Genomic DNA, 25,292 nt, shown 5'->3' on the forward strand with positions numbered 1-25,292 from the left:
ATGCGTCTCTCATAAGTGAGTATATAAATCTGTATTTCTAAATTTTTATGGTCGGAGTTGGAAAGACATTGCAAAACAGATAAAGTCTGTATATTACAGTGCAGAGTCCGAGATCCGGACATTGAATATTCGGAATGATCTAAAATCTGAACCTCGAAGCCATCAACAATTTTTTTTTTCTTTTAGGAAAAATTTTTTGGTATGCTTTACGCATGCGAATTTCATTTGCCCCCATAATAAAGCATGCAAAAAGTCCCAATTCTTAATTTCACTTCGGCATTAAATAAAATATGTCGTTACTGAAGAAACAATCATTTTGGCATAAATTTGTGTGACCTATAATTTGACTCTGTAGCTGCGTATCTGCTTGGCATGTATCTCAAACCAAAAGATTCTACATAGAAACATTGATGATTTTATACTAACTAATATTTTATATCTCTGACGGCAATATAGCGAATAATTTATTATATTTTGCTTTCATCACTGCATGCTTATTGGCACATGACAACTTGAGTAATGACTAATGCAGCGATGCCTAAACAATTTGTTTTATATTAGAATAACAAAGAATTTGGTAACCATTTATGCTGACATAATGCTTGGCGATGATTACAAATTTAAGTTAAATGCTCTAACAAATGTAGTTGAAGAAAAATTTTAACAAAAATTTCTTGCCATATGTTAAAAATAGATTTTGTTAATGATACTCATAGGCTAAAAGATTATAATTAATGCTATTTTAATTAAGAATAATTGATTCGTTATTCAGACAAACCCCAAACCGGCGCCAGAGCTGGTATGGTCACACTGGGGTGGCAGAATTTAGACAAAATTTCTGGAATTTAGAAAAGCATTGCACAGAAGTACAATTTTAGGAATTTAGAGAAGCACCGAGCAACAAAATTAAGAGATGACAAAATTTTTTAATTTAGGAAAGCACTGAATCCCAGAATTTAGGAGTGGCAACATTTTAGAACTTAGGGAGGAAATTGGTAGCATAATTTAGGACCTCTAAAGACTGCATCAGGCAGTAAAATATCTAGCATTGGCCCTCGATAAGCCTTAAGTATATGTAGGAATTTATTTATTCAGGACTCAAGTAATCCTTAAGCATGTACAAGAAATAGACGTAAGTATAATAAATAGCTAAAATAACACAATTCAGGCTTAATTGTCTCATTGTGTGATAGAAGCAAGACAAAATTTAGTGGAACAATGTGTTTTTCGTTGCCAATAGTATGATAGCTGAAACTAAAACTGCTGAGCTCTTTGCAGATTAACTTATTGAACTCGCTAATAGTGAAAATTTATCTCCAGAACAAATTTACAATGCTTATGAAACTGTTCTTTTCTAGCAATATGTATTGCCAACTACCATAGCAACCTCTACAAGAAGAGACCTACAGAAAAGTCTCCAACTGGTGTCAAAGATTCCAAAGCCAGACTAACAATTTTAGCATGTACAAATGCTGCAGAAATGCACAAGTGTAAACTTTTCATAATCCTAAAGAAAACGTGATGTCGAGCATTTAAAGGAGGAAAGATTTTCCCGTTATGTATAGTGCAAGTAGAAGAACATTGATAAGACAAGCGTTAATGGATGATTGATTTGAAAATCGTGTCATACCCAAGGCTCGGCAACATTTGAATTCGGTTAGTTTACTTAATGATGCAAAAATTGATCTGATTTTAGTTAATTGTATTCAAGTTTTAGTGAAAGATAATAGATCCGTGTTATTCTTTCCTCCAAACTGTACGTCCATCATTCAGCCAATAGATATCAAAATAGTGTGCGCTCTGAAATGCAAATATAAAGTAGCATTTTTATATTTGCATTTCAGTGAAAACTTATCATAATATAACTTCTATACCAAAAAGAGGGACAAAACACCAGCAGTTACATTTAGAACTTCAGTTGACACTATTAGAAATGCTCTGGACATGGCCAGCCCCTCTGGATAGAATCCAAATTAGTATGCAATTACTGGAGCTCTCCCGCTCTGATTTTACTCTGGTTTACATACAACTCATTTCTGTGAGGGGTATCCGAATCCAAGGATGAATTCTTAGAACAATAAGGCAGATACAACAGTGGGGGAGAGGTGTAAGCAACATCTTCTGAAAGTTGGCTGTGTAATTCCATTCACATTTTAGAAGTTATCAGTAGTGTTTCAAGCGTTTTACATGCGTTTTGATGACTTTTCTCTTATTTGTTTAATTTTTTGGAAATGATGTTTTAAGAAAATTAAATTCTAAAATTTTCCTGTTACCTGAGCTCTCTGGTTAGTTGAGCTGTTACTGTAAATGCAGCTTTTTCAAATCTTTCGAAAAATTTTAATAGTATTTAGGGGCAGTTCTTATTAGCAAATTAAGTTTTTAATATTTGTCAAACCATATCTTAATTTTTAATAAAATGTATATTATCTGAGCTTTTAAACAGTGTTGGTATTTAAGTTTGCTACTGGACTTTGCGTATTACATACCACTAGCGTATATAATATATGTGTATATGTAACATGTGATAGGCAATTAAAAATTTCAGAACTACTGCAGCATTGTTAAATTTTTTATAGCATTTTCATCACAAAGATTCCCTTTATTAGCCACACAGTTTTTCAGAAAAGGGAAAAGTTACTAGGTCGAAGGTTTGGTGAATAGAGTGAGTACTGCATATGATTTTTTGTTATTGAAGGTTACCTCAATTTGACTAAGTACAAAAGCAAACAAGTTAACAGAAAAACTGGAAGGAACTTCTCTTTTCCGTGGTTCTCACTTAAACCTAGCTAAAGTATATTTCCTATCTATAGTGTTAACTATGAACTAACTCAACAATGTGTGTAATGTAAACTGTAAGGCTGGTTAATAGATCAAAGTGCTGCTACTTTTAATCTAATCAAGCAATCAGAGTAACTTCGTGCTTCTTATATTTAATTGCTCAGTTATATAATTCCAATTCGAGTGACTGAAGTAAAACGACAGAAAGCGATTACAAAACCATTAATGAAATAATAAAACTTTAGTGTCCTCTGGTGATTGAATTGAGAAGTCTCAGAAAAGAGAAGTTTGCTCTGGGATTGCAAAGCTGCCTTGCAATGTTGAATCAAGTGTGCAGTTTAGATATTTGATTCCTGTGAACCGATGGGTTGATTGCCTGATAATTTTGTTGTTTTTCCTGTATGCAGTTTATGGTCAACTCATGATTTACTGGGTTAATATTGAGAGAGCTATTGACAGGTAACTCAAAATCATGGTTAAGCTGAGAGCAACTAAACACATAGGAGAAAAGAATAAACCATATTATAGCTGACAGAAAAATACAATTAACAATTCAACATGTATTTTCAAGCAGTTTAATATGGAGAATAGATTCATTTGATTATGTAAATTAAATCATTAATATGCGTTATCAATAACAAAAAATAAATATTAAAAGTGATGAAACTATCGTATAGATAACCAATATCTGTTATTGCTGATGTTATTCTGCAAATTTGTGTATCTTTTTTTTGCATTTTCCGCAGACAGTTTTGTTTAATGCTTGTGGTTTGCAATAGTACATTTTTTTGGTCCTGAAGTAAACTTCTTTTCGGATGTGTCCCATTTAATCCTGATTGACTATATTTATGAAATACACTAACACATCTATTTCCTTAGTGATGGTTTTGGCATACTTTTCAAAAATATATGAGCTTAAAATAACAGTAATAATTAGTCAGCATCTTATAAAAAGGAAGCTACACATAAATATAGGAATAAATGAGGGAAAAAATTGGAGATGTGTGAATGTTGAAGTAAATACCAATATAACAAAACCAATATAAAGTAAGTAAAAAAATTCACACGTTTCTCTATAATTTAAAATCCAGACATAAGAAATATAAAAGTGAAAAAATTAGTGGACAATGAAATTATGTGTCTCATAAGGGGACATATATATGCAATTCCATTTTCCTATTTTTAACCTTGCTAACTTTTTTTTTTAATGATATGCCTGTCAGGTTTTGTTTTCCTATGTGTATGTATGTATGGCATACAGGTGGATCAAAGCAGTTGCCCACAAGTTTTTATTTGAATAAATGTTGATTTTAGACATGTATTCCTATTGTAGGTTTTCTGAAAATAAGGTAGATTATTTTTTGCTCAAAGAGAAACATAATAAATCAAAATTGCAGAGATATGAACATATTATGAGGTATTTCCTTCATAGTGTAGTGATCAACATGCTCGGTGCGTATTCGAAAGGTCCGTGGTTCGAGTCCCGGCGAGGGCATTGCTCATTTTTCATCTCTTCTGCTCTTTTTTTTTTAAAAAGCTAATGTTTCTGCAATATAACTGACTTTTTTATGTACTAAAGCTGCAGTAATATAAAATAGTAAGTAGTATGTATGCATTGAGGTGTCAAACATTAGCCCTGGCAATAGATTTCTAATTATGAATGGGGTTGTGTCCTAAACAGAAAAAAGATTGGGATTTTGAAATGAGTGGTTTTTAGAAGGAGAACTTAATTTATAGGTGAAGAGAGAAATAGTGCAAAGCTTAAGCAATATTAGGATTATAGGTGTTTCTTGGAGAATGAAGAGCCCCTTGATGTCATGTAAATGTTCTAGTGAAAGTAAATTAGAAATGAGAAAGACAGCACTAATGGTATACAGGGCTTCATGAAATTAGAATGGTTATTCTAATAAATCCAAAAGATATTGGGGGGAAGATAAATGCAGAAATTCACAAATAAGAATGCGTGCTATTCTTTCAGTCAGCAGTTGTTAGTAATTTTTCTTAGTTGCTGTTGTCAAAGTACTTCCATTCTAAGCTCTTGACATCAGAAGTAAATAAACTGAATAACTGTCAGAAAAAGAATGTGTGAACCTTTAAACCAGCATGTGTTTTGTAAGACTTTTTTCTCATGATATAATCTTTCACTGAAGGGCCATTTTTATGCTTTAGTAGTTAGTAGTAAGATAAATTTCATTTTGTGGTTCTTCAAACAAAATTTTTCAGAATGGATCATTTCTTTGTCGTGGAAGAATTTGTGACTATTCATACAGGGTGTCCAAAATTAAAGAACAGTATTACCTTCAAAGCTACCTACATGCAAAACCAGTCATCAGGAAATCATTAAATTTTTTGTGGCAGTCTTAATGAAGTGATGGGAATGTTTTCAGTGAAAGAAAAGTTACAAATAGAATCACTTGAGAGCATTTTACTTTGCAAAACCTGTAGTAAAAATGTAAATCTGTTGATGTTATGTAGCAGCTGTTATAAAATCTAGGAACATTCACAGAGATTTTGTTTTCAGTGTGCTTGCTGCTCACAATGATAAGTTTATGAAATTTAAAAGTGTTTACTTCTTTAGTAAAATTGTTTTACCAAAGCCTTAATTCTGCAGTAGTTGCCGTATGGAAATTTCGGACTTACAAGGAAATTCAAAAGGTCCAGTGAATATTAAAAACTTTCAGAAAATAATAATGAAATTTGATAAAACAGGATTGTTTTTCAGTTCATCCTGGAAGAGGAAGAAAACCCATTTCTGCAGAAGCAGTACATGAGGTAGCTCTTCAGGTGGTAGAGGACACAGCTTCAGACTTTCAGTACCAATGTCCTGCATATAGCAGAAGCATTGGATAGGCTACATTCAACTATCCATAATATCTTGTGGAATAGTGGAATATCATCCAATATTATCCTTACAAACCTTCACAGGTGCAGAAGTTGCGTGCACATGATTATGATGCTCAACTCCGGTTCTCACTTCAGTTTCTTGCTTTGAGATTGTTTCACAATGGCATTGAAATATCCTCTGGACAGAAAAAGCATATTTTCATTTAGACGGTGCAGTGACTACCACAACTGCCCAATTTGTAAGTAAATCCGTACCCTATCTCAAACGTTTCGTTGCATTCACCAAAAGTGATGGTATGGTATGGATTTTTTGCATCATTTATTCTCAGCTCATACTTCTTCAAGGAGTTAAGTTCTACAGGTCCAGTGACATGCTTGATCACTGAGCATCGATATGCATTGTTCTAAGAGAACAAAATGTTTTAAGCTCTGTAAACATGTCAGTGTCTTTTTTTCTTTATGCAAGATGGATCTCTTCCACATATTGCACGGTGTGTTATGAATGTTCTGTGGTGTCATTGTACATAAGAATGTGCCGTCAACTGGAACTTTTGTAAATATGTGGCCACCCTGGTCTGCAGACTTTAATCAATGTAATTTATGGCTTTGGGGCATTTGAAATAACTAGTAAGTTATGGTAGTCCAAGAACTTTACTTGATCTAAAGCCAACATTCTTTGTCATCTGTTAACATATCCCAACTTACATTTCAGTCAGCTGTTAAATATATCTTGCAATTTCAGATGGTAGCTGAAAATGATGGCCATCATGTTGAATATGTTTTGTAATAAAATTTGTAAAATTTTGTAAATGTGTGTCTAGATTCATTAATGCAATGCTCACTGGTGGCAGTAACAAATTTTTTATCTACATGACATTCATATCTTTTCATTAAGTCCACCACTAATTTTTCTGATGACTGGTTTCGTCTGTAGGCAGCTTTGAAATGGGGTTCTTTTAATATTAATTCTTTCTTTAATAAATAAAAAATGGAAATAAATGATAATAAAATTTCAGCAGTTTAGTAATTGAGCATTGTGGAAGGAAAATTACTGGATTGATGTTCACTTTCTTTTTATCTGTAGTGATATTATTGCATAATTGCTCATGAGGTGAAATTAACAAGTTATCATATTTATCAATTTAGTGCCCAACTGCGACTTATGCCTGGTTAACTGAAAAGTAGGGAAATGTATCAAAATGCACGTGTAAATACGAATGTGACAAACTAGGAATAGATTAGTTTTAGAGTTTTGTTGACGATGAAGCAAAAAGCCAATATCTTAGAGTAACAAAGCAGTAAAATTCTCATCTTTATTCCCTGCTATTGAATTGCAGAAGCATTGTAAATATGTTATATAAAAAAACATAGGCAGTGACCAGTGAAATTGTACATCGCTAATAAAATTGTGAATATGTCTTGTCGGGAATTGTATCATTTATTTATGCTATTAAATGTTGCAGTCATGCTTAATGTCTATTAATACTGTTAAATTGTGCTACTACTAACTTCATCTGTGAGACGGTTGTTTGATAATATTATTCTAATAAAAATAAAAGTTTAATTATTTTTTGTATTGTAAATGCATAATTTTTCTTTTATATCAGTTAAAGGAAAGTAAAAGTTTATAAGGTAAACTTTAAACATTTATTTTATGTGAAATATGTTAAGAAATTACCAAAAATAAAGTACCTTTTCCCTAGCCATTCAAAAATTCCAATTTTTTATGTAAGCAATGCTGACCATGAATTATCTGAAATGTCCCCATCTAAATGAAGTAAATCCATTTTTGCTGTATTTTAAGGTAGTTCAAACTATTCACAAGGAAATAATAAGTGAATTCTCACTTGGCATATTTTTTAACTCTGTGCATTGTGAGATGATTGCATTTTCACATCATTTTATGAATTGTTTTACTGTTTGATGTTAGGATTTCATGAGGAACTAATGAAATATTTATTTTAAATTTTGCATTGTTTTGTGCTGTGAAATTGCAGATGATTTAGAAATTTATTATCAGGAAAAAAATCAGGAATTTATTTATACATCTTGTTTTCGTCTCAGAACCTCGTCTTCACATATTTTGAAGAGAATTAATACTGTCAATATCAGTATTATTATCTTTGTAGACTAATTTGTAAAATGTAATGGTAGTTCTTGCTCTTCCTGTTACTGCATGTGATTATCACCATTTCTAGATTGAATTTCCAACATAATTTTTTGAAAATCAAAATTCAGATTAAAAAATGGTATACAGTAAGTATAAATACATTCTTACTTTAAATGCCTTTGTTTATAATTATATAAAATAATGTAAACTGTTACCAACCAACCAAAAAAAAATATTTTAGAAATCAATTTCAAAAGTGAAAAATAATAAAAATTTTTTATTATTTAATCATGTTTAAAGAGAAAAAGATGACTGTTCATCATGGGCACTAGGTATGAAAACAAATTTTAAATATTCCTCCAAATACTTACAAATTTTTTCTTTGCTCGTACCGGTCGTTTCACTATGGGCTGAAAGAAATAAATATAAGATTAATTGAAAACTAATAAAATTAATGTAAACTGGAGTAAATGTAGACAAAAAATGCATATTTAAATATGTATGGCACATTTGAATTTACATACTATTTATATATTCAGGTGGTCGCCATTTTGATGTTTTCAAGAAAATAATGAAAATTTGGACATCCCTTGTCCTCTTAAACTCTGGATAAGTCCGTTTTTGAATTGCCCTCCTGTGGGGCATGGGCCTAATGTTGGGAAATGCTTCTTTAGATACTTTGTATGCAAGTGCTTTTGGTATTGTTTTTGTCAAAACTAAGGGCGGGATTATAATTTTGCTACCAGCTGAATATTGCAAAGACAGGATTAATTCTTTAAATATCAGTAACTGTTGTTGTTGTCTTGTCCTTGTATTTCATCAAAAAATGGTTGCGAAAACCTCAAGGAGGTTGGATTTCTATTTCTACCCCAATTTTGAGGGAGAGCACCCCAAGGGGTGGTTTGAACCCAGACTCTGGGTACCGCTGTAGGCTCCCCTAAACAGTATACCGTCTGAGCAGCATCTGTAATTGTGACATGTAAAAATAAAATTTCGGCCAGTAATATTCTGTCAGTAAGTACTATGTCGTAAGGACAAATTTTCATCTAAAGAAGATGTACTGTATTTCTTCAATTCTAAGGTGAGAATTTTCCTTTATAAATGGCATAAAAAATGGGTTGCATGGTAGAATCAATGGTGTGTTAGGCATGCCAGATTTTTCCTGAGTGATTAATTTTTTCAAGCTGCTAATTTTAATAGATAGTCTGTTGCTTTTAATTAATTGAACTGAAGTTAATTATTTAAAAATATGTGCTACATAAATATGAAAGTTTTATTTGCATAAGTCTCGATCTCTTATTTTTTTGGGGGGGGGGGTGATGGTATTGATATTGAGACCCCTCCGGTTTCTGTTGATAGTATTGTCATGAACGTGTCTTATATATAGTACACATCATCTTAGAATCGAAGAAATACAATGTAAATATTAATGCATATGTAGCCAAGAGGAAATGAATTCAGAGATAACATGCTCCAGAATGCATTATATTAAAAAAGTATTAGTTTAAAACAGGGTTTCTCAGGCTGGGGGAGGGGGGAATGTGGTCAGCCTTTAAGTTACCGTTAAGTATTCATTTTTCATGTCTAAATGTAAAAAAACTACTTTTATTCAAGTTTTTTTGTATTTATAAACTTTTTCTATAGTTTTTCTTATTTAATTTATGAAACACTTTAAAAAATAATCTGAATTTGAATAAATGTTTATGCATTTTTCGAGTTTTGGAAAGGAGTGGAATGATCCTCGGCAGTGCTGAAAGGGGTGTCTAGGGCAGAAAAGGTTGAAAACCACTGGTATAAACTACTTGCCAGTTCAAATTATAAGTTGTTAAAATCAACGTTCTGTTAGATGCTATATGAAACTAGAAACGTTAAACGGATTTCGAGAAGCCTAAATTATTTATCTTTGTTATTTACGACGCAGTGATTTTTCTGTAATCAAATCTCAAATTATTTATTGTTTATGTATTTATCTTTGCGTAGTTTCGGGAGTGATGTTTTGGAGAGTGAAGAGGAAAAAGAGGCCAATTAATTCCTTTTGCTAGGCTATAGTCAAGGGTTGTTCTGCTTTAAATTCTGATCTCGGGCATTTATTTTCGTTCATATATTTTAGTGTCTTGTGTTATATAATAGCTTTGTGTAATATAAATATATTTGAAGCTCTAATTCTGTAAATAACGTTGTGCGCCGTGGAGTATTTTATTTTATGCCGTAGCCTTCTCAAATTTCATAACTATCGATCAATACTCTTATGTAATTGTTCTCAGTTAGCTAGGCTCACTTTCCATTTCGTTTTTACGGTGCGCTAAATAACATTTTAGAGTTCAGCAGTAACCTGCCTAAAATCCCAGCTCGGTGCCTTTATTGCCTTTTGCGCCCCATTTTCTGCGTCCACTTCGTAAAATCGTATGATAGTAAAAAGCGAAATATTTAAGAACCATTTGGGAGCAGACACACTCGTAAATTTTAAAGTGTCACCAACACCAGTGCCAGTTATCTTCGAGGACGCAAGTAGAAACTGGGAAGAAATGCGTCTTTCGCCATGGAACTTTAGTGTCGCCAGTAGCTATTCTCTTTTAGAAAATCGACCCAAGAACCCAGCTACCATTTAAATGTTTTTTTTTTTTTTTTTCTAATAATAAGGTATTTATTCTGTTCTTTTTCTCTCCTCTTCTGACACTTTTTTTTTTTATTGTTCCCTTTAGCGAATCTAGTAATGTAACTGTTGCAGTTGAATGCGCGAGGGTGTAATTGAAAATTTGTAATTGAAAATTGACGAAGGTATTTATTCTGTTCTTTTTCTCTCCTCTTCTGACACTTTTTTTTTATTGTTCCCTTTAGCGAATCTAGTAATGTAACTGTAGCAGTTGAATGCGCGAGGGTGTAATTGAAAATGATTAAAAGCAAAAAAAAATTTGATGGAGAAATAAGTATTATCTTACTTTTTTGGTTTCATTTAGTCATTATTCCATCTTGCCTTTGTAGTAGAGTAGGACGAAATTTAATTGCTTTACAATAACATTGTAGTTATAATAAAATTCTACAATTACTTCGTAATTAATTATACTTAGAGTTTAATTGCCTTTGTGTAATTACAAAAACGATGTAATTGCAGTCGCATTATAATCACGTAATCTAATTTTCAATTGCAAATTAAATACACAAAATGCTGTAAAGTGGAAGTTACCTGTACAAAGTAATTCAAATTACATTTTAATTGCGGCCGGTAATTATAATTGCGTAATTAAGAAAGTAACTGGCCCTGAAACTTATAATTACTTAGATGGTTAGGTTAGGTTATTTAATTACGGCAAAGCCTCGAGGCTATCTGCCTAAGGGGATGGATGCCTTCGTGGAGGACTTTCTAAGGGAATCTGGCTCGTATACACGTTACACATGGGAAAAACCACGGAAACACCCATGCAGCCAGCCCGTTCGCGGGATTCGAACCTCGGACCGAACTACCAGTGTTCAGCGACTTTACCGCTCGGCCGCTGGTGAGCGAATTACTTAGATGTAATTGTGATCATTATTAAAAATTTCTGTAAAGCCCAGTGTACCACATATACGTAACCATTGTGGATAACAATTTAATATGACATCCACTTTGAAATCATTCTGCATGTATTCCAGTTTGTTGCAGTGAAACAAACTATGGAGTAATCTTATGTTAAAAACTGCATATATTTTTAATGGGTTAGAGAAATATAATGAAAGCGCAGTTTTCATTATATTTCTCTAACTCATTAATTTTGGCCATTTCAAAGATATATGTAAATGCACATAACCAGGCTCGTTCTCGGCAGGTATGCAGTGAATGCCCCTCATGCTGGCGAATAAATTAAGGAGCACTAAATTCGGTCGTATCCTGTAAAGTGGAAGTTATCTGTGCGAGGACAAATACATTATTCAACGATTTTGCGGCGGTAAAAAAGGCTTTTATGTCCAAAGTAACTTATTAAATTATATATTTATAATTTTAAAGGGGCGCATGAAAAACCTGACGCAGACGCTCGACCCCCCAGGAACGGGCCTGCGCGTAACTTTGATAAGGAGAAATAAATGTGTATTTACAATGCACGCTGACGGATGTATGGACTTATGTCTGTGGGATGGTATGCCGTAGTGCAGGGTTTGTCAGTTTATAATAGAAGCTATTTACCTCTCACAGGAGATAATCATGAAAACTTCATTTGACAGCCCGTTTAAACAAAAGGGATCGGAAACAGGGCTAAGTCAACTTGACTAATAGTATGAATTACGAGCTAATCATTAAGTGCAACACGTATTTGCAATGAATTTTTATAACAAGTTTTGTTACAGGCGGCTTGCATTACAGAAAATAATTCAGATGCAAATAACTGCGTGTAAAATAGTTAAGCAAAATTATGAGCGGACTTTTCCTTTAAATTGAATACGGCAAAGCATCTAAGGGAAGGTTTGTATTTGGAGTATCTGGATCCATTACTATCTTATTTATTCGCGTTTTTCTTAAGGAAGCTCTATATAATTTGGGCAGAATATAGCCAAAACTGATTTCATGCATTGCTTTTGTATAATATACATAATTATTGCGTATCTGCTTCATTTTATTATCACTTATCAGGTGTTAGCGTGCTTCTTGGGCATCATCCACATCACTTCCAACTCTTGTAAGTGTATTAATTTTAAGGAGGTAGTCAGAGACACCATTCATTGACATGAATATGATTTATTTGTCTGATATTTTGTTTCATTTTGCAATTATTACTTATAGTTTCTGTTATTTTGAAAATTTGAGGCTTATTTTGATATGAAAAATATCGGCATCACTTTAAATGCCACCGCAAAGTAATACTTCGTATAAATAGTTATTGCGGTTAAATTTTACACTCATGTTTAACTTAACACTTTTACCCCTTTTTCTCAACGTGGAACAATTTCATCCGAGTTTCATCTTTGCGTCATCGTACTCTTCCTGCCTCTTGTAAGTTTGAATTCACTGTCTAGGATTAAAAAAAGAAATAAACGTTTAACCAACCAGTTTGTTTCTTTTTATATTTCAATTTTTTAGAGCCACAGACACCATCCCATTGTGTTTTTCAACGTCACATTTTTTGCAAACTGTGGCACCCAATGTGAAACAGGTGGAAAAGGCATCCCTGGGATAATATTGCGTGTGGCCACAAAGCGTGACATACATCTGCTGCTCTGCTTCCGTTTAGGGGCTTCAATCCGTTATACGAGAGGAAGGTGCTGCCTCCCCCCCCCTCGTACCACTTTTTCAGTTCTTTTACACTCCGTGCGATATGTTTAAAGGGCAAAATTCGGTGACTAACTGGTGTGTATTTTAAAAAATGCATTTTCCCGAAAATGTTCTTTTCCTCTTATTTGTTTTCAGGAAGCTTCCTGCTCCTCTTCTTTTTCTTTCTATCTCTCTCTCTCTTTTTTTTTAAGGACTTTATTTCTTTTAGTGATATATTTTTAGCAGGGAAATATTTGTTTTGATTTTTACGTAGGTTTCGGAAAATATTAAATCCAGCATTCGTTGGGTCATTTTTTTTTATTATAAATTTGGATTTTCTTCCAGTAATATGAATTTCGTAAATAGTTAAGTGCATGATATTAATTTATTATTAAAAAATTTCAGCTCTCCTAGATGTGTAGCAAAGGAGCATCTCTCCTTTTCGAGCCGTTGATTCTTGTTTCGTGTCTTTTTTAATGTAATCTCTACATATAATAAAAGGAAGAGTCTGTCAGTGAGTGTGTGTCTTTCGTTGGTGCTGCACGTAAGCTAATAGACCAGGGTTGGCCAAACTTCATGTCAGTAAGAGCCGCACGTTTGAATTCAGGAATGTTCGAGAGCCGCATCTAGAATTTCTAAAAGCCTTAAGTTCATATTTACATCATTATAGAAGTAGTGGAGGAGGTAACTTTGTAAAAAGAGTCTAAACTAATTAATTACTTCTTTTTGGACACTGAATAGTTTTAGTTTAAGATATTTCATACATATATTTTATATGAATGAGCCTCACAAATTGCGTGCGAGAGCCGTATCAGGCTCGCGAGCTGCACTTTGGCCACCCCTGTAATAGACCCAGTGCGCCTCGAAGCGATTTTTTCAAAATTCGAATCAGATTTAAAAAAAATGTTTTTTGATGAAATCGCGTAAAATCGATAATTCTCTCTCATTATATCAGCAACAATGGCATGCAGCCATTATTGCTGATATCAGCACTGATGTCACTCAGGAAAATGAAGGCGATAATTCTGTGCAGTTTTTAAATTTAATGTTTCTCTTGGATACTGGATGTTTGTCGAGAGAAGGCAACAAGAAGTTGGTTAATTTATTTATTAGTAATATTTATATTAAGGGATATTGCTTATTTCATTGTAATTTTTTTATATGTAATACATTTTTATTGAACTATTTTTTTTGATAAAGTTGTTTTGCAGAGTAAAATTGTGTGCAGTTTTTAAATTTAATCCCTTTAGGCATTTTTCCGGTACATTTAAAAGCTAGACGAGGGCTGGCCGCGTAGCGACTAGTTAGTTAATATATTTAATTCTTTTTTTGACAATTTTGTAAAATTAATATTTTATTGGTGTAAGCATTGTATAGTTGTTACTAAAATTTATTTAAAAACTTTTTTAGGAAGGTGTTTTAAAAGCTCATAAACTTGTAAATACTCAATTCATCTACAGAGTTTTAAGACTGAATTCGTTACAGTAAAAGAAATAAAGGGGAAATGAGTTTTGAACTAAGTAACTTTATTTAGCCTTCTACATGAGTTTCTTTTAATAATTTGCAGCAGCCCGATTAGATACATGCCGCGCTAAACCAGGGCACTTTTTTCCTTGTTCAAATCTTCCACAGCAGTTTTCCGGGCAGTGTCTTTGTTAAGGTCATGTTTGCATACTGTCACTCGAACTGACAAGTGATGATGTTTCAGTACCAGTTGTGGAACGGTTCTATGTTGTCATTGATTCAAGTCTTTGAGTTCATTATCATAATATCTGTGTTTATCACGAAATCGGGCATGCTAAAAAAACACAATAGATCATTTTAATGCTTGATCTTGAAAGCGCATTATTTCGTTAGTCAGTGTGTCTTTTTACTCAAAAATCGATTGCTTCCTATTGGTCAGTTTCTGATTTTTTTTTATTTTTTATTTTTTTATTTATTTATTTTTTTTATGTTATGTTAGTGGATACCGCCTACGTAAGTTCAATTAAAAATTGAGTTTGCATTTTTGACGTAAACCGATGATAGTCTAAGGTTAACAAGTTAAGGAAAACATGTTGAGATTTTTATTAATTTTTGTCATATTGAGAGTCTCTAGGGTAATAAATTACTGCATAATTTTCTATTTTAGCTTCTGTGTACGCTTATGAGCTACATGTTAAGCATGTAATTGTGAGGAAAAAATAGTTTTAGTTAAAATGGGACAAAAATGGTTGTCAGCGCAAGTGTATTGTTATTTTATTTAATGATTGTCGTTAGACTTTCAAAGGAGTGTTTTTCTATAATAAGCTTTATTTTCGATAGCATACTGCTGGACAATACCATATTTCATATTAAAATTATATGACCTTCGTTTATTATGTTTTCGGAAGGAAATTGTGAAGTCGGGTTGACTTATTTATTCTCTTCTGTTAGAATGTTTTGCCTAAGGAGCTAAGAGTTCAAAACTTCTTGCAACAAAGGTTTTGGTTGCTTGATTAATTGCGCAAAGCAACTCGAGGGCTGTCGACATATTGGCAGGGATAGCTTCGTGGAGAAGTTTTTAAGGGAAGCTTCATGTGTATTCACTAACACGTGAAGGAAACCTCTGACATTCCTATGCAGCCAGTCAGTTCGACGGTATTCGAGCTACCAGTGTTCAGCAAATTCACCGCCCGGCCGCTGTTGGGTCACGAAATGAAGGACTTCTGGGTAATACTTATGGTTAAGGCTGGACTTATACAGTTTCATTTTTCACTACAAAGATTATCCATTGTATAGATTGAGGTGGTTCAGATTCAAATGTAATGAAGAACTCCGCAGTTAAAGCTTGACGAATCAGCTTTAGGAAATCCCTTTCTTTGATTTGCTGATTTAAGCGCAAAGGTTACCATATTTTAAGGGCTTTCCATTATTGGAGAAGACATTCAAAAGGACATAGGATTGGTGAGAGGAAAACATTTTATTGAAAGTTTGCTAAATTTGGCACGAACTCTGTAATATTGGGGAAGGTTTTCATAATTCTTTTAGCGAATCCAACTGTTTTCTTTGTTTCTTATAAAGACATTAAATTTGGAGAAAATGAGAGCATCATAAATCTATGATACTCAAAACGACATTTCTCATTAAGCACAAATGCTTAGCAGCTTTTCATGAATGCATAAGCAAATAAGTAGTTATTTATGTGTGTAAAATTCAATTTAATTTTATCAGAGAAGCTGCTGAAATTGCATCATGCATTCGTGATTTTTTTTTTTTTCCCCTTTAAACCCGATGCATGAAATTGTGCATTTGCATACCCTGTACACGAAATTTTGCATTCATACTATCTTGAGCTAGTTTGTTTTTGCGCCCGATAAATCCGAAAATTTCCGACAGAGTAATTTATTGTAATATAAACTTTCCATTCAGAGAACTCAGGTAGCTCAAATATTCAAGATCTGTTTGCAAGACTTATGCGGCGGTTGTAACAGTTGCCTGGGACTCACTCTTACCGTATGCACGATAGTGGGCGTTTTGAATCTTTGTTTCAGTTATAATGAATTTTATGCGCACAAGTAATATTTTTTTTTCTTTCGCCCACAGATACAGGATTACATATTTCCTCATACTTTGTTTTCTTTGCAAAGGGAAATTTATCCAGATCATGCAAATTTTAAATTTTGTGTGCGATATCTATTTTTTTTTTTTATACATTCATCAGTATTTGATTAGACAATTGTGCATAATATTCCAAGCTAAATTCAAGGGTTCGTGCTTTTCTCATTTTCCTTTATTTTAAGTTCATTCCTACCCTACTCGAGTCCATCCCCCCCCCAAAAGACGAATTCTTACAAAAAGGGGGGAGCGGAGGAGTATGAACGAGAATACTTTGCCTCGCCAATTGACTAGCGATAATCACGCGAAATCAAGTAAGCATTTAATAAGCATTGCAAAATTGATTCGATGAAACTGAGCCGTCAAACTTAAATTGCGTCTTGCTTCATTAAGCTTTAATTTACGACTGTCACTTCATATATTGAATAATTTTTATTTTGCGAAAGGAATGAATCTTAAAATACACAGTTTGTGCGGAAGATGTTTCATAAACATCATCCAGATATTCTCTGTTGAAATCTTTTTTTCATCATATCGGCATGATTTATTTAAATATACTCGCAAATACAAATCGCAGACTTTGAGATTATTTGCAATTGCTTTAAGTATCCCATTTGAAAGGAATAGGGAGGGGGAAAGAAAAAAACCCTAAACACAATACTGTTCACATTTATTTCTCAAGCGCGTTATCTTCCTGTACATCTCAGGGGACTGAATTCCTTTACGAGCGGAAGTAATGATAGAGTGGAGTTATTTACCGTTATAAATTAGTCAAGATTTTAAGGGCAATCTTGCGATTGCGACCTTTGTATTTCGTTGTTCCGGCATTACTGTAATTAGTTCAGCGTTCTGTGGTAGTGAAATTGGGTTAACATTAGCTTAGGACTGCAAGGCAGCCCTTCGGGGTTTGAATTACTTGTAATAAATTCTTCCGAGACAAGTGGTTATTGAACTTATCAAATGGCACTTACATGAATACGTACAATTCACAAGTGTCATCAGCTTATTGCTTTTATTATTTGGAAGTTATTATTCGTTATCTGTGGTCAGCGATTATCGTGAAAAAGCGATCAGCTTTCCTGTTTGTACAGTATTCCTTGCTGTAATAATTATCATCGATGAGTATAGAACTGTTATCATCCTATAAGAAAGACGAATAGAAGCGTCTTAATTTGATAAATTAGATAGTTCCTTATTTAAGGATGCTTCTGTCGCTACAAATAGGTTGTAAGCTGACTTACAGATAATATTATCTAGGTGTATCTAATATTATTCTATTTTTAGATCAGTGTGAGTGACCATGATGCACTAAGAACCGTGGGATATTTGTACTCACCAATAAATGTGATTTTGTACAGCTGGGGGAAGAATATTCCGTATTGTAACGTGTTTGACCACATAAGAGCTGCAGAGAAAACCAGTTATATTCTTATCAAATAAGAGACATTATTCTGCTTTGTGGATATATTAGATCTTTTTAATTTAGATTTATTAGGTTTCTTGTTTTCTTTGTGTGTTATGTGAATGGTATAGTTTCCTCTGGAAAGTTTTCGTAGGTTATCTTCGTGTGCTTTGCCTTTTATAGAATGAATCTTCGTGTGCTTTTCGTTTATAGAATGTATCCCATCCTCTTTTATTGTAGATAAACTGCTTACATGGATTTTATTCGGAAAATGTGCAGCGTACAGAATATTATCAGCATTTGGGAGCATTTTTTGTGTAGTGTAATTGCTCGATCTTCAAGTGAGAAATATCTCTAATTTAGAGTTATGACGCCATTAATGTTGAAACCTTAGAGCGCATAAAAACATATTACATAATGTGAAATAAAGATATTTTATTTCATAGTAGCGCGAAACATCGCTTTTTATTCTTTTACCGACCTAAGGGGAGCTATGTGAATGAGTATAGCTCCAGTGCATGGACTTAAAGAACCGATAAGTTCCGATTTCTAATGATTTTTGAAGCAAGGTACACATTATTAGTTGCTAATAGATTGATTTGCATTAAAATGAACTATAATTGATTTAAAAAGTAATTTCACTGGCTCTCATTTTCTACCCTATTCGGGCCAAGTAAATTGCTCAACAATAAATAGCAGTTCACCGATATATGCTTCCTGGCAAACGGCTGGCTGTATGATGTTTCTGCATTGCGTGGATGCGAATCAGTTTCCCTTAGAAAGCTCTCCTAGAAAGGGCACAGTCGTTGCTTGCTTGCTTTGCAATAATGGATTATTATTTATTTTATCAATTACGGCGAGGGCTATCTGCTAAAGGGGAGGCTTGCCCTTTTGGAACATTCTAAGGGTTTAGTGTGCTTAATTTGATTATAGTAAAGCACGCGAGGGCTATTTATCTAAGGGGAGTCGCCTTCGGGGATGAATTTTTAAGAAAACATTCTAAAGGAAATTGGTTCGTATTCACGTTACATTTGACTTTTGGTAAGGCTATGCGGCCAACCTTTTCACCGGGATTTAAACCGGGTCGAACTACCATGTTTAGCGGTGTTATACACTCGACCACTGATGTCCCCTATAATCAAATCACTGCAGTAACACCTACTGTATTTCAGCTGGATTTTGTGTATTCCGTGCGTTTAAATTTTGCGTATTTATGATTTCTTTAGGAGACGTTTATAGTAGTTCATTAAGCTTCTGTATTATGTCTTCCAAAAACTAATGGAATCACTAGGCCTGTATCTGTTTATTACATCTGCTCGTTTCAAAACTGCGGTTGACCAGTAGCTTAGCGGATTAAACCGCTGAACATTGTTAGTTCGACTTGGCTTCTTCATTGATCTCCGAATGGATTGACTGCATGCAATTTTTGATGGTTTTCCCTGTATGTAACGTGAATACAAGTCGGCTTCTCTTAGAAAGATCTCCACAAAGGCACCTTTTCCCTTAGACTTGGATTTTGCCATAATCTAATAATGTACCCAAATAAATCCGTCTCCAAACTCCAAATTAAGCAAGAACTCATGGTGAGCTGATTCACTTAATGATTAAAATGTATCCCTAACATTTTTTGTTTAATGGCAGTTTAAAAGTTCTTCCCCCTCTTTTAATTCCAGTGCCCAAAATTTCTTGTTCAAACGAAATCATCCTATTACTGTTCTTTATTTTATAGCTTTTCTCCTTGTAGTTTTAGACCCATCAGCGGCCGAGAAGTCGCTGAACTCTGGTAGTTCGGTCCAGTGTTCAGATCACACGAATGGGCTGGCTGCATGGGCGTTTTCGTGTGTAACGTGTATACCCTTCCCTCAAACCCCCTCTTAGGCAGCTTGCCCTCGAAGCTTTGCTATAATCACATAAACTAAAACCAACCCTATATTTTTATCATCCAGTTGTTTCACTGTGAATTGTAGCTGTGATTGTGAAATATCTGTTTGGATACAAGTCCCATTCCATAAGAGGTATTCTTTGTAGAATTTTTAGCCTTTTTAAATGTAAAATTAAATTTGAGGAAGAAAAATTTTTTATTGAGGAAGAGTTTTGATCTTCGAATCTTTCTGTTGGGAAGTTGTTTTTCACATTTAATAAAACGGGGTGTTATTTCCTTCCTAACTCGAACAAGATAATTTCCAAGTATTTCTATAATCTCCTTCATTTCTTATGTAAACTCTTCAGGTCTCGCCTGAAATAACGCCTAAACAATTTTTTTCGCCGAGGCAGGACAAAGATTTGAATGTAATTCATTCAAGCTGTGTGAATAAATTTTACTTCTGAAGACCTTCTTAACGTCCTTTGGCCGGAAAGCTGACCTTTCGGTGATGCTGAGGGGAAGAGACATGGTCATAAATTTGTTGTTGTTGTATAAATTTAAATAAATAAATTTTAAATAAGTAAATTAAAGACGAGGATTTTAAATAAATAAAATAAATTTAAAGACGACGAGCAAGAGCACACCTAATCCGTAAAATTTAATCCTTCGTTGTGTACTATATCAAAATTATTATTTTTTTTTTTTTCTGTCAGTGCTTAATTTTTCGTCTGCGCTATTTATTTGTATCCATTGAGTTACTTTTGAAGCGTAGTGCTATGCACATAAGTCGATAAAGGCGGCACGAATCGCATTTCGTAATAAGAAAAATCCTCCTACAACTTCATATGAGACTTCTGTAAGTTTTATTAATTTTTTTTTCAAAGGTGGAGAGCAGTTCTAGTGGCCGAGTGGTTAAGACCGCTAAATATTGGAAGTTTGACCTAGATTCGATCTCAGGCGAAGGAGCTTGGTTGCATAGTTAGTTTTTGTCGTTTTCCTTATGCGTAACATGGATACGAACCACTTTCCATCACGTCCTCCACGAAGGCATCTCTTCTCTTGGGCACATAGCCGTTGTGTGCTTTTCTATAGTCGAATAACTTAATTTTTTTTTTTTTTTTTTTTTTTTTTTTTTTTTTTTTTTTTTTACGGGCATTAAAGCTTGCATTTAGGAAATGCATGTTTAAACTTTAATAAAAAGCTGAAGTGCGGTTTAATTTTATTTTGATGCATTACAGAATTTCTTTTAATGACCAGTCTAACCTTGAAAATACGTCGTGGCTTGGTATGGATTTTAAAGTGACGTATTAGATTTCTGAGGCGTAATTAAAGAAAAAAAATAACGTTTTAGATTTTCTCTTTAAGTCAGCAATTCGACTTAAACAGAGGGGAGGATAAGTATTTTTTTTTATACTCACATAATCTTCTTGATATGTAATTTAGATGTTGGTTCAATTTCTGTTACACGAGTTACTGCCCTTAAATTTCTGAAAATAAAAACGTTGCTGATTTTTGCTTGTTTAAGCTATCAGATTTAATGATGGTTCCAATTCATTGGAAGTTCACGTTCAGAATTTTGATCTTGTTTTGATTTGATACTGAATTTGATGATTTTAATTTTATCAGTATGAATTATATTTAAAGAGGTTTGTAATATATTTTGTGTTCAAGTGTGAGCAATAGCTTTTCGTGAGTATTAATTATCTGTCCTTTTTTTTTTTTTTAATGCCCACTTTTTAATTTTTTTTTCAGGAATGTTAGTTTTTGATACTCAGAGAAAGAAAAATTGTGTAATTTGAGGAATCTGCTTCAAAAAGGGGGGGAGAAGAAAGAAAGGTTTGCGTAGAATTAGATTGGGCATTAAACACGTGAGGGAGGGGGGGGAAATTGAATCAACTCTTCCTTACAAGTTTCACAATCTGAATCAAGAGGAGGTAACAATAAAATCGTTTTTAAGCATTACGTTTTGACAGAACCATGCCTTGATATGATTTGTAACATTTCATTTATAACACTGAAAAATAATAGTCTGGATGTTGAATATGAAGAATTCCAAGAGAAGGCAATGCTTTGAGAAAGAACACTCTTTAGAATGCCACTTTCTACGATAGGTATAGCGCACTCGAGGGGGGTGAGAATAAGGAAATTCATGTTCTGGCACTATCTCGTGCTATTCGTAAGCTTGCGATATGTATGGACTTGTCGTGCTAAAAAAACTTTTAGAAGCATTAAAAATCATGCAGTAAAGAGAATGCCACTTTCTACGATAGTATAGCGCACAGCGCACTCGAGGGGGGGGGGTGAGAATAAGGGAATTCATGTTCTGGCACTATCTCGTGCTATTCATAAGCTTGCGATATGTATGAACTTGTCGTGCTAAAAAAACTTTTAGAAGCATTAAAAATCATGCAGTAAAGAGTTAAGCGAGAATTGGTCAGTTGAGCTTTGATAGCGTAATGTTAGATCATTCACCTGCGCATTGAAAAATCCCGGTTTCGATTTCTTGTCGAAGCATGTGTCATTATTTTTTGTGTCTTATTAAAAAGAATTCAGAGTGGAGTTCCCCCCTTTTTCCCCCTCTCTCTCTGTGTTAATTGATTATTTGAAAATAATGCTCGTTTTGATGGATATGTATTATTTATTAATGCATATCAAATCTTATGTTTATTCGTAATTCCTGATTTCATCCGTGCCTACCTCTCGTTGCATCTAAGAAAATAAATAAGATGAAGAGTCAGACTTTTTTTTGCACGTTGTTATAATAAATGATGACGATTATTTAGCTTACACTTTTTTTTTTGCTTTAGTGGGTTTTTATTTTTTTATTTTTTTTATTTTTTTATTTACGTTTTACCACCTATTGTTCTAATTTGTTTTCCATCTTCTTTCCTCACCCCCCTAAAAAATCCTGATTTAAAAATATCAGAGAACTGAGAGTAACAATCACTTGCAGTTTAATAACTATATGCCATACCAGCGATCGAGTGTATGAAAGACTATTGGTATTTATTTCACTTTCTGGAAAATCTGGCTGCTGCTTAGATCCTTTCGAAGGACATTCTCTCTAACCCCGTATGCTTTCGAGTATTTTGTTATTGTAAATGACTATATGTACCTTCTTTTTATAGTGTATTTAGCATTATCATTTTCTGATTTAAGGGAACATTTTCTGATTTTCTGAACATTTTCTACAGGGTCCGGTTTGCTGATGGGATAGAGAAACAGTAATTTTACATTAAATTTTTGAAGGATACTATAAGAAAAATCCCATGAATTGTCGTAATAAAATTATTTAATACCTTTCAGCACTGGAGTATTGAAACCAGCTAATGTTGGGTTTAATGGTTTGGTTTATTGTATTTTTTATGCACCATATTTATGCATTTTATACCAGCTTTTAAAACTTTTGTGGTTGCCAGTGAACTTAAAAAAGTTTTTTTTTTTTTTTTTTTTTTTTTTTTTCAAATAGCATTTGAGTCGTGTTTTTTAAGCAGTTTCGGTACCAGGTTGTCGGTAAGTTGATCATTTTTGAGAGCAGAAAATGTCTCCCCCGCTGCGATTTTTATTTCTGGTTATCTCTCATTGGCGAGAATTTTGGCGGCGAGCGGGAATTTTCAATCTGGCAACCTCGTTTGATGCTTCTGGGTTATGGCTAATTTTTCCCAAAGGCAGAAATCCCCAGTCGCGTCGCGAGCAGCGCTTATCTCATTACTGGCCGCCGTTGGATATGATTGGATATTTAAACGCCGACTTTTTAGTTCGTGAGCATTTTGTGGCGTTTCATTTCGCGTAATTATTCGATGGTGGGAGTTGCGTTTCCTGGAGGATAAAAGGAGTATTCGTGGTATCAATCTTTCTTAATGTTTACTTTTGAGAGTGGTGCGCCGAATCACATGGGCCAGCTAAACTTCCCCGATATTCGGGGTAGTGCTGGCACGTCTGACATCGGATGTAACAATAGCTTACCCTACAGTTTGCCTTTTCAGGTAAGACATCTAGATTTAAAAGATTGTTTTTTTTTTTTTTTTTTTTTTTTTTTTTTAAGGTGTAATAAGGTATTTACGTAAATAACTGATATAACTTTTGATCCCAGACTACTTCTCAGAATTACATACATTTTCGTGCTTGATCTTTTGAATTGTAATACAAAATTCTGAAAAAGTTGTTTTTCACCTTAAATGAAAATTTATAAGTGCAAGGAAGCGTGGATCAAATTTTTAAATCATGAGTGTATCCATAACTAGCATTAAGTAGTATCATTATAAATGTTTAAATCAATTTGATCGCTCTGATTCATTATTTGAGGAAATTGTATATGTTCATAATGTAAAGGTGAATGCAATTTTATTGTGTTTTCGACATACCATTCTAGGAGCAAAAATATTCTGTCATGCGTTAAAAATCGAAAATCACTTTTGCAATTCTTCCAGGTCCACATTTTTTTCTCAAACTAATTCTTAATTAAATATATGTATTTGTTTCAATAAGTGTTATGTAGGGAATCTTTGGAATGTCAGTTTTATGTCGTTCCTTATGGTAAATTTGAGTGGTTTTGTGCCATACTATATTTAGCTCGAAGGATAATTTTCTTTTGTGTGATCTGTATAATTGGATGAAAACTCGGATTAAAATTAAGAATCTGCACAATTATCGCCGGTTCCATCCACATACATTTCTTCTGTCTAAATTTACCTTATCTGTTATCAGTAATGCGTGTTTGAGAATACTATAGTGAAATGACCTAGTAACTTTGCTAATTCTTTTTTTAAAATGTAGAACTGTAGTTATAATGTTAACTTCCTAAATCTTTATACTGTAATTACATCCTCTTCAAGCTATTTATAACATAGTATTCACATAGACATCATTATCGAGCTTAAAACAAATAAATGTCGCATATTTTGTTTCTGATTGTATAATACGTTTTTTTAAAGGTGCATGATAACATTAAATCCGAAGTATAATCTGCTCAAATTCAGTCTTCGTATTTAAAGTCCTTACAATCACATGAGAGGATGACAGAAATTCGAAACATTGTTAGTTTCATCTTAGTTTCATATGTGGGGTCGGAGCTAACTGTCTGTAAGGATTTTCTTGTTTCCTTCCACGTGTAATGTATATTAAAACCATTTGAAAGTCCTTCACGACGACAGCCCCCTGAAGCGGCTATATACATATAAACCCAGCAGCATGGATGGTTTATTTATCATTAGCGGTGTACTTTCCGTATCTTATTGCATCTATGGTGATCTCTGCATGAGCATGCTTTAATCACTGCTTCATTAATAAACATATTTCATTACTATCTTTTCATGTACTAATATTAAAGTTAAATTAGTACTTACTGGTATAAACTAAATCAGTTGGTCATCGTAATTAGGTAATTTTAATTTCTATATGCGCTGTGGAACAGTTCACCAGCTGATGGATAAAATTAATTGCTTAATTATGGTAAACACTTGAGGGCTATCTGTCTCACAACAGGTGTGCTTTTGTG

The 25,292-nt window shown here is 33.5% G+C and overlaps 1 protein-coding gene across 5 annotated transcripts in view; it reads left to right on the plus strand.

Annotated features, from left to right (window-relative positions):
* da (transcription factor daughterless) overlaps window positions 1-25,292 on the plus strand; it is a 178,611-nt gene that overhangs the window by 21,606 nt on the left and 131,713 nt on the right. Inside the window, exon 1 of one of the 5 annotated variants that reach the window (XM_085807871.1) lies at window positions 23,480-23,781. The exons of the other annotated variants lie outside the window; for them this stretch is intronic. Within the exon in view, the coding sequence (XP_085663997.1) occupies window positions 23,656-23,781 (126 nt within the window). The 5' untranslated portion in view covers window positions 23,480-23,655. Of the gene's footprint in view, window positions 1-23,479; window positions 23,782-25,292 lie in introns of those variants that run through there. 5 annotated transcript variants of the gene reach the window in all.

The sequence above is a fragment of the Stegodyphus dumicola genome, chromosome X1, assembly GCF_044657685.1.
Source record: "Stegodyphus dumicola isolate Sdum_Otavi_A_Nest chromosome X1, ASM4465768v1".
NCBI classification, from domain to species: domain Eukaryota; kingdom Metazoa; phylum Arthropoda; class Arachnida; order Araneae; family Eresidae; genus Stegodyphus; species Stegodyphus dumicola.